This window comes from Sesamum indicum, linkage group LG11 (genome assembly GCF_026168435.1).
Source record: "Sesamum indicum cultivar Baizhima isolate 11 linkage group LG11, ASM2616843v1, whole genome shotgun sequence".
NCBI classification, from domain to species: Eukaryota; Viridiplantae; Streptophyta; class Magnoliopsida; order Lamiales; family Pedaliaceae; genus Sesamum; species Sesamum indicum.
In genome coordinates this window covers 4,361,282-4,371,078 of record NC_142667.1, presented here as the reverse complement: position 1 = coordinate 4,371,078, position 9,797 = coordinate 4,361,282, and the positions used below count along the sequence as shown (strand labels likewise).

At 29.4% G+C, this 9,797-nt stretch overlaps 1 protein-coding gene across 1 annotated transcript; it reads left to right on the top strand.

Moving 5' to 3' along the window:
- The first annotated feature begins 291 nt into the window (after nucleotides 1–291).
- Nucleotides 292–6,357, top strand: LOC105173318 (SPX domain-containing protein 3). Its single transcript, XM_011095017.3, has 3 exons — nucleotides 292–684; nucleotides 5,059–5,224; nucleotides 5,795–6,357. Exons 1-3 carry the CDS (start codon nucleotides 442–444, stop codon nucleotides 6,163–6,165), a joined length of 780 nt encoding a protein of 259 aa, XP_011093319.1. The 5' UTR covers nucleotides 292–441; the 3' UTR covers nucleotides 6,166–6,357.
- Nucleotides 6,358–9,797: the final 3,440 nt, after the last annotated feature.

The window sequence follows — 9,797 nt, the reverse complement described above, 5'->3', positions numbered from 1 at the left end:
CTTCAATAATTAGTTAAAAGAAATAAAGATATATATATATATATATATATGTATTAATTGCTTGCACTTAATTTTTCCTCCAAAGTTTCTGAATAATTAGTGGGGGCGAAAAGGTCAGTCAAATTGGTGGGGGGCTGTTGGTCAGAAACACGACTATAGTTAAAACGAATATGCTGCGAATTTTCTCTTCCTTCAAAGGCGCTTTTTATACCTTTTTCTAACCACCGGTTCATCACGCCAAGCATATGCTGCCCAAATATTCTGATCTTTTCCCATTAAAACCCCACCTACTTCACTTCACATCACACTCTCCCCCACCCCCCACCCCCCCTTCATTCACACACACTCACGTTTCTGTTGCAGTTTTTTTTATTTCAATTTGCATTTCTGTGACTGTGATTGTGTGGGTGAGTGTGCGTGCGTGTGTGTTGGTGCTGTGCGATGAAGTTTGGGAAGAGATTGAAACAGCAAATCGAGCAGAGTTTGCCGGAGTGGCGGGACAAGTTTCTGTCGTACAAGGAGCTGAAGAAGCTCGTGAAATTGATTTCCACGGCGGCGACGTTGGGGAGGTCGATGGAGGACGGCGTGGCGGAGGCGGAGTTCATTTACCTTTTGAACCATGAGATAGAGAAATTCAATGCCTTCTTCATGGAGAACGAAGAGGATTTCATTATTCGACATAAGGTCAGTGAACTTTTCATTGATCATCACTCAATTTGCTTTTAGTAGTTCTTAATTAGTTGTGGGTGAAGACAATTAATTTCGTGGTCTTTTTTTTCTTAAATTTATATAAAACGGGACAAATATCTACGTAATGAAGGAAATTTAAGCTCATAATTATATATTTGCTCATGAGACTCCCGTTAACATTAGACTAAAAACCTCATCGATAGTAGGTGCGCGTGTTGTGAGTGAAGCAAACATGTAATCAATATGCTTTATTCTTACAATTTGTGAGAAAATTTTGTAGATCATAAGTTGTTTGTGTTTCATAGGTGCATGCGACTATAAGTCGGAATGATACGTAATAAGATTTCATTTGCACTCTGTTCATGCACTCTTTTCATATACGAAAACATTATTAGTTTGTTAGAACATAAACTTTATATATAAGCCTTTTTGTGTTGTAAATTACGTTAGTCTGTTTCTTACATTCTTTGTAATTAATCTAAAAAAGGATCATAGTTTAGTAGAAATATGTCCGATAAAAGTTATGAGTTTTCTGTTGTATAGATATATACAAGTGATGTGACTTTAAGTCAAATAGACATGTAAGTAAGATATTAATTTATGATTGTACTAGATGCGTGTGATTATAAGTGGAATAGTAAGTAAAACAGACATGTAAGAAAGATATGGTTTCTTTTTTTTTTGTATCTGTCACAAAAGAATCGTCAATCAATTCATCAGAAGAAAAGGTCATAGAAATGATAGGTTTGTTGTTTCTTCACAGTAAAAGCGATGAACTTTTTTTTTTTTTCTATTTCGAACATAATTGAGGTTTCTATCTGAGTGTAAGTCAAAAGCGCATGTAAAAAAATATCAGTTTGTCGTCATGATTAGTGTAGAATTCATGTTATGCACGGTTATATAATTTTTATTTTTTAAAGATAAATATAATAGTTTTGAATTTTTTATCTATCTTGATTATTATTGAAAATTATATTTTTCTAAACATACAATATATTCTACTAACCGAAATTTGTATTTTATAAGGATACTTTTATAAAATTATTACATTCTATTAAATATATAGATCACTTTTTCATTTTTTACAAATATCCAAATTTATAGAAAAATATAAAAAATAAGAAATTAGTTAAATGTATCATTTTTATAGTTCACCCTTCATTAGAATCTATACTAAAATACATAAATTTAAAATGATTTTAATTTTTAAACAATAAAATAAAATAGAAAGCAAGAATAAAGACTTACTGTTAATAAATTATAAGAAAGATAACTGAAAAACAAAAAAGAAAATAAAGAAAGATGGACCATAAAAAGTAATTTTAAAAACTCGATATCATTTCAACAATTTGAGTAAGAAAAGAGAAGGAGTAAATTATCATGAAATGAGAAAATAAAATGAGTACAAATAAAAACAAAATGACTAAATTAAATGAAATATTAAATATAACAACATTATCAGCGGCCATAAGGGAACAAAATAACTTTCAAGATTTTATTAAATTTGAATTTTTTGAAAAAGAGTTTGAATGACATACAATAAAATACATATATTCTATAATTGTAAAGAAAAAATGATTATAGATTTAGTTGAATTAAATTAAAATAGTCCTAGAAAAAAATTATATCTAAATTAAAATCTGGTGATGCCTTCCATCTTGTAAAACGTCATGTGAATAATAATAATAATAATAACTATAAAAAGAAGTTTGATGAAACTATAATATATATATATATAACAGATGTGTAAAAAGATTAAAAATGATAAATATTTAAATAAAAATAAAAACTAATATCATATTAAGTAGAGTCGTATAAGTATTAGATAAAGTTTGTACTTATTAGTATTACATGAATTTGCTCCATTTTGTTGCAAAACAAAAACAAAACAGACAAGAAAACTGAAAAAGAACAAAAAAAACTAAAACTATAAAATAAAAAACTAATGGGTGAACCTATAATACATATAAAAAAAATGATGTATAAGAAATACAAAGGTATAAATATTAAAAAATAAATAAAAATTAAATGGTAGTTCCAATAGAATTATAAAAATTAATATTAAATGAAATACGTATCTATTAGCACTAAATGAATTTGCTCTTTTTTGTTGTAAACCGAAAACAAAACAGACAAAAAATCTGAAAAAAAAAAACAAAACTAGTTAAACTATAAAATAAAAATTTAATATATAAAAAAATGGTTTATAAAAAATACAAAGGACAATTATTTAACCAATAATAAAAATTAAATCATAGTTTGAGTAGAGATATACAAATGAATATTAAATAAAATATATGTTGATCAACACTATATAAATCTAGTCATCATTGTAGACAAATAAAATACAAAAAAAAATCTGAAATAGATATTTTAATAGATGTAATTATAATATATATATACATATATATATATAAGATATTAAAAAAGGAAGATACTTAAATAAAATAAAATATAAATATCAAATTTAGTAGAATCATGCAAATAAATATTAAATAAAACATGTACCTGTTAGTACTAAATGAATTTGTTCTGTTTTGTTGAAAAACAAAAATAAAACAGAAAAATTTGAAAAAGAACAAAAAAATTAAACTCTAAAATAAAATTTTAATGGATGAAACTATAATATATTAAAATATTAGAGTACAAAAAATACAAAAGGATAAATATTTAAACAGGAAAAAAAATGAATTGGTAATTTGAGTAGAATTATACAAATTAATACTAAACGAAATATGTATCTATTAGTACTAATTTATAAATGAATCTATTCCTTTTTGTTGCAAAACAAAAACAAAATAGATAAAAAAAAAATCTGAAAAAGAACAAAAGAAATCAACTATAAAATAAAATTTTAATGGATGAAATCATAGTATATAAAAAAGTAATTTATAAAAAACATAAAGAGGTAAATATTTAAATAAAAATAAAAAATTAAATCGTATTTTGAGTAGAACTAAACAACTAAATTTGTTTATTTTTTTAAGAAAATTAAAAATATAAAATCTGAAAGCACAACAAAATTATATAAATAAATTTTAAAAGCAAAATATGTACTTATTAACTCGAAATAAATGTAATATAACATTAAACGACGAGTTAAGTAGAATTATACAAATAAGTTTTAAAATTTAAGTATAAGTATTAAAATTTAATAGAAAAACATAAGAAAAGGATAGAGATTGCTAATTCAATAGCTTTCATGCCTCATTAAAAAAAAGATATAAAAACTAAAATCATATAACTTATTAAGAGATGGAACTTATTAATTATATAACTTCAAAGATCATTAACAAAATAAATTAAAATAATATCATGAGAAAATATAAAACATCACTTCCACCATAGAAGAGTAATGACGAAAAAGTGTAAGAGAGTGTTAAGTTTTGAAATCGTTTAATGGAGAATAAAATATTAATTATTGAGCCTATTGAATAAATAAAGAGATACAGAGATATTTAAATACAAATATGATGAAACTCACTATCATTAGTAGCCGAAAATTTTGATTTGGATACACACAAATAATATATATTTGAAATTTTTTTGATTTGCTTTGAATATTTTAGAGTTTATAAATATAATTTAATCATTAAAATAAACTCATATAAAATAGATATGTATTGAATAATATAAAATAAAACTTAATATTAACATATAAAATTATAAAACATAAATACAAATTCAATTAGAATTTTAGCATTGGAGATAAAATTGAGATATATAAATAAAATAAAATATTTTAAAATATATGATATTTCTAAAAAATAAGATTTTTTCTTGTCAATTAAAAGATTCAATTATAATCTTGAAGATAAAATTTCTTAAATGCAAAATAAATATCTAATCTATTTAAAATAGGTGGTGTTTCTAATCAATATTTTATTGATAATTAAAAATTTTGTTATAATATTGAAGATAAGAATTCGGATAAATACAAAATAAATAATTAAGATATTTAAAATAGATCATGTTTCTAACCATTTTTTACAATTAAAAAATTCAATTATAATCCTGGAGATAAGATTTTGGATAAATGCAAAATAAATATTTAATATATTTGAGTAGATGATGTTTCTAATTAAAAAATTCAAAAATACCAAAAATTAGTATTTGGTCAAAATTGAATTAAGTTGGTCAAATTTCGTTCTACTATAGATAGATATGAGCTTGTTAATCGAATTTTTTTGTTGACGTAGTTGAGGTTCCTCTCCTTTCATACTAATTGAAGTTAACATTTTCTTCTTTTCATAAAATATCACTTGTTGAAACAAAAAATATAAATTATTACACAAACATTTCCTACTAATCAGTCAAAAATTACTAGATACATTAAAATGTTTATGTAGTCACGAACATGGGGTGCAGGAATTGCAACAGAAAATGGAAGAAGTGATAGATAAATGGGGGCCAAAAGGGAGTCAGCCATCAGAGATGGAATACAAAGAGGAGATGGCAAAGATTAGAAAAGTCATTGTCAATTTCCATGGTGAAATGGTCCTTCTCATGAATTACAGCAATATTAACTACACAGGTACTTTTATTTTCTTCTCTTCTCTGTTATTCAATTTTCTAAAATTCTTCACATATATCAAATCATGGTAAAATTAAATTCCGCCAACGAAAAATGTGGTTTTTGTATAATATTTTTTAAGTGATTATCATTCGAAATATAATTATAAAATAATTAATTTTTATTTGAGTACATTTGAAAATGATAGATGTCCCTTTTTTTTTGTTTTTTAAGGATAGATGTCCCTTTTCTTTTTTTTTTTAAGGATAGATGTCTTGTTATATATCCAGTGATCATTTTGAAAAATTACATTATAAAATAACTAACGGAAATTTATAGAACACTTTTGGGTACAACTCAAAGATGATGCCTAAATATACCCAACTTTTGGGTAATTTCTTTATATTACTTAGTTTTAAAATTTAACTATAATTTACATAACAATTATGAAAGTTTGAATTCAAATAGTATAATCGCTTCAGGTCAAAATTGTGCCTAAATCATTTTTCCAGTTCATTAAAAAATAATAATAATAATAAAAGTAGCCAAGAAAAGGTCCAGAACTGACTAAAATACCCTAAGAAATTTCAGGGTTGGCCAAAATCCTCAAGAAGTACGATAAGAGAACAGGCGGAGTTCTGCGGCTGCCGTTCATCCAGAAAGTCTTGGAACAGCCATTTTTCACGACGGATCTAATCTCGAAGCTCATCAAGGAGTGCGAAACCACCATCAACTCCATGCTGCCGCCGTCGGAATCCGCCCGAATATTCCACGCCGAAAGGGATCATCAGGCGGTGCCCGGAGAGGGAATATTCCGGAACACGGTGGCGGCACTTCTGACGATGCAGGAGATGAGAAGGGGCAGCTCTACGTACGGCCACTTCTCTCTGCCGCCGCTCAACTTGCCTGATTTTGAAGTCATACAGTCTTTGCAAGTTATTTTCCCTATACAAATCCCATGACCAAAATTATTACATGTGTTGAGAAATCAATACAACCCCAACATTTTATATCAATCGGATCTCCACTGTAAAAATATTATATTATGCCTTATTAATAGTAGATCTTATTATATACTTTATCTCCTATAAGTGAAAATTTTTTGTATTTTTAATTTATATATAAAAAAAAGGATAAATTATACTTTTGGTCTCTATATTTTACCACTAGACTGATTTAGCTTCCTATATTTTTGAAATATGATTTTGGTCTTTTATTTTAGAAATTATTAAGTATTTTTGTCTAATTGTTAAAATCGAGGTTAAAACTACTGGTGCTAGAAAGCATGGTCGACCGTACAACATGGTGCATATCTGGCATTTTTTACATGGTGTGGTCGTGAAAAACATGGCCAACAGGTAAACTAAAAAATGATCAAGAGCAAACAAGCATCTCAACATGGTGGACGCCGTCGTCCGTCGGCCTACGTGCTCCTCGACTTTCTTCATAATTGGCAACTTCATTTTAAGTCGGGAATAATATTTCCGCACCCATGGATTCTATATAGTATATATTTCTTTTGGCTAATGAAAAAATTACATCAATTTTGAATTAGAACATGGAGAAATCACAATCTCAAAAGCATCACCACGCCGTCGGCCTCGCGGCAGTGATTTCCCTGCTTATTCTAGAGGAAGAGCGGAAGCATGGTGGTGGAGCACTCTTCATCGGAAAAAATTAGTATTTTCACGTCAAGATACTCAAGAACCTCCGAAAGCATAAAAATTTCACGGACTAAAATGAGTACTTTTAGACATTACTGAAACATAAAATAAATGACTATTTCCACTTTCAAGTGAATTGCATTTTTGGTACAACACTTTAGGCCACTTTGCAATCCTAGTATCATGCTTCGTCAGCTTAATAAAGAACAACACCATATAAACGAAAAACTGTATAAAATTAGCTATCACCATTAAGTTTTAGATGAAATTGACACGTGAGTTGCAAGTGGCTGTTAAGTCACAATTGTTGGGCTGTTAAAAACGCGGCATTGAGTGTTGAAGGCAAATGGCGACTATGAGGCTTTTTCTATACATGCTTGTGTGATTTTGAGCATATTTTAGTTCATTTTATTTTATTTTTTTTCCAAATTTTTGTATTTCCAACTTTTAATTGTAATGACTTTGTGAAATTTCTTGCAGAAGCTATATCATAATGCGAATTCATAGAATGCAATAGCCAAGAAAAATGAAGAACAAGAAAACGATCTTATTTCTCTGAGTTTCAATTTTTCTGCTACAATCAGTTTTTCTTCTCTTTCATATTTGAAGAAGAAGAAGTGTATGTGTATTGATACACACTTACACTTAACTGCCAAAGGAAAGGAAGAATTGCTAATTCACTAATAGAAGCGTGTGAGCGCTTCCTTACACTGAAGCAACTAATAAAACGCGTGCGAAGGGGAGCCGCGCTTTAAACAACTGTAAACAAACGTGCTTCTTGGTAACCCGTTTCTTCCCAATGGCTATCTTCTTCCTCTTGTAGTCTACCTTCATCTGCTGCTGTGTAACCTGTAAATCTGGGTAAGAATCTCTATTTTTTTACACGTTCCCTTCAAGTGGAGCTTGTCAATAAATTGACAAGGCTCAACTTGGACACAAGATACATGAATTTAGGGCCTGGCAGGGTCTTTGTGAAAATGTCTACAAGTTGATCTTTTGTAGATATGTGTCTTGAATCAATGAACCCCTGTTTGTATTTGTCCCTCACCAAATGGCAGTCTATTTCAATGTGCTTGGTTCTTTCGTGGAACACTGGATTTGCTGTAATGTATAGAGCAGCTTGGTTGTCGCAGTAAAACTCAATTGGTGTGGGTACATTAATCTGAAAATCCTTCAACAAATTATGTATCCAAGTAAGCTCATACGCAGTTGTTCCCATACTTCTGTATTCTGCCTCTGCTGAGGACCTTGAAACCGTATTTTGCTTCTTGGTTTTCCTTGACACTAGGAAATCTCTAAGAAAAATATAGTAACCTGTTAGGGATCTACGGGTGTCTTCGCATGTTGCCCAATCAGCATCACAAAAAGCCTTTAGCTCAAAGTTATCTTGTGTGTTGAAGAATAGACCTTTGTTGATGCTTCCTTTCAAATACCTGACCAAATGTAATGCTGCATTCCAATGTTCTCTGCAGGGAAATTGCATGTATTGGCTCAGCTGTTGAGTTCCATAACACACATCTGGTCTGGAAAATCCTAAATACAGTAGCCTCCCAAGCAGCCTTCTGTAAGGTCCTGGATCTTCTAATTGTTCTCCTACATCTGCATTTAGCTTAATACCCACAGGTAATGGTGTATTTGTTGGTTTTGCTTGAGTTAGCCCCACATCTGCAATGATATCTTTGATGTACTTGCTTTGGGATATCAAAGTTCCTGCTTCAGACCTGAAAATTTCTAAACCAAGAAAAGACCTAGCCTTTCCCATATCCTTAATGGTGAATAGGCTGTGTAAGTGAGACTTTATTTCTGATATAGTTTTCTCACAAGGGCCTGTGAGAAGAACATCATCAACATAAACCAACAAACAAAATAATCCCTTCTCAGTAACTTTTGTAAAGAGACAGTAATCAAACTTAGATTGCATGAAACCATAATTTTCCAATTGAAAGGTAAGTTTCTTGGTTCCATTGTCTAGAGGCTTGCTTAAGGCCATATAAAGATCTCTTTAACTTGCATACATGATTTTCAGGGATAGGGTAACCTTTAGGAGGTTCCATATAAATTTCTTCATCTAAGAAACCATGTAAAAAGACATTATTAATGTCTAATTGATGTAAATGCCAGTGTTGTTTTAGCAACTAAGGATAGCAAAATTCTAATTGTACTGCTTTAGCAACAGGAGAAAAACTATCTACATAGTCTATTCCCTCTATTTGATTGTAACTTTTGGCTACAAGTCTAGCCTTATATCTATCTATAGTGCCATTACGTTTTAGTTTCAGTTTATAAACCCATTTACACCCTATTATCCTCTTGTTTTTAGGGAGTTGTGTGACTTCCCATGTCTCATTGTTTTCTAATGCCTTTATTTCATTATTCATGGCTTTTATCCAATTCTCAGATTTCATAGCTTCTTCAAAGTTCTTAGGCTCTTGAGGATTTTCAGTTGCTGTAGCAAGACATTTGTCACTAAGTGAAGAGTAGGCGATGTTAGGAATATCATAATTAAAGGAACATACATAATCATTCAGTCTTATTGGTCTATTGGTTTATCTTATAGACCTTCTAAGAACTGTGTTTTCATCTGTTTCAGGTATAAGAGACTCATATATGGTTTCTGTAGGAGTTTCTACATTTTCAGGTTCCTCATAGTCTATGTCCTCTATAGGTTTAGGAATAGAACAGTTTATAGGGTCTGTTTATTGCCCTGCATAAGGAAAAACATTTGGAGGCTCTAGCCTCAAATTTAGATTTATGGGGCATATTGTTAGTAGCAAAGCATAAGCAACCAAAAGTTTTAAAAAAGGAGTAATCCACAGGTTTCTTAAACAATGTTTCATATGGAGTTTTCCAGTTTAAAATACTTGAGGGAATTCTATTTATAATGTAAATGGAGGTTAAAATGGCTTTACTCCAAAACATTTTAGGTAGAT

What these genes read in the sequence shown, in the direction of transcription:
- LOC105173318 (XM_011095017.3), top strand. Translation starts at nt 442, where the DNA reads ATGAAGTTTGGGAAGAGATTGAAACAGCAAATCGAGCAGAGTTTGCCG. An exon ending in ATTTCATTATTCGACATAAG is followed by an intron (nt 685 to 5,058) that starts GTCAGTGAACTT and finishes CATGGGGTGCAG; the next exon opens with GAATTGCAACAGAAAATGGA. An exon ending in CAGCAATATTAACTACACAG is followed by an intron (nt 5,225 to 5,794) that starts GTACTTTTATTT and finishes AAGAAATTTCAG; the next exon opens with GGTTGGCCAAAATCCTCAAG.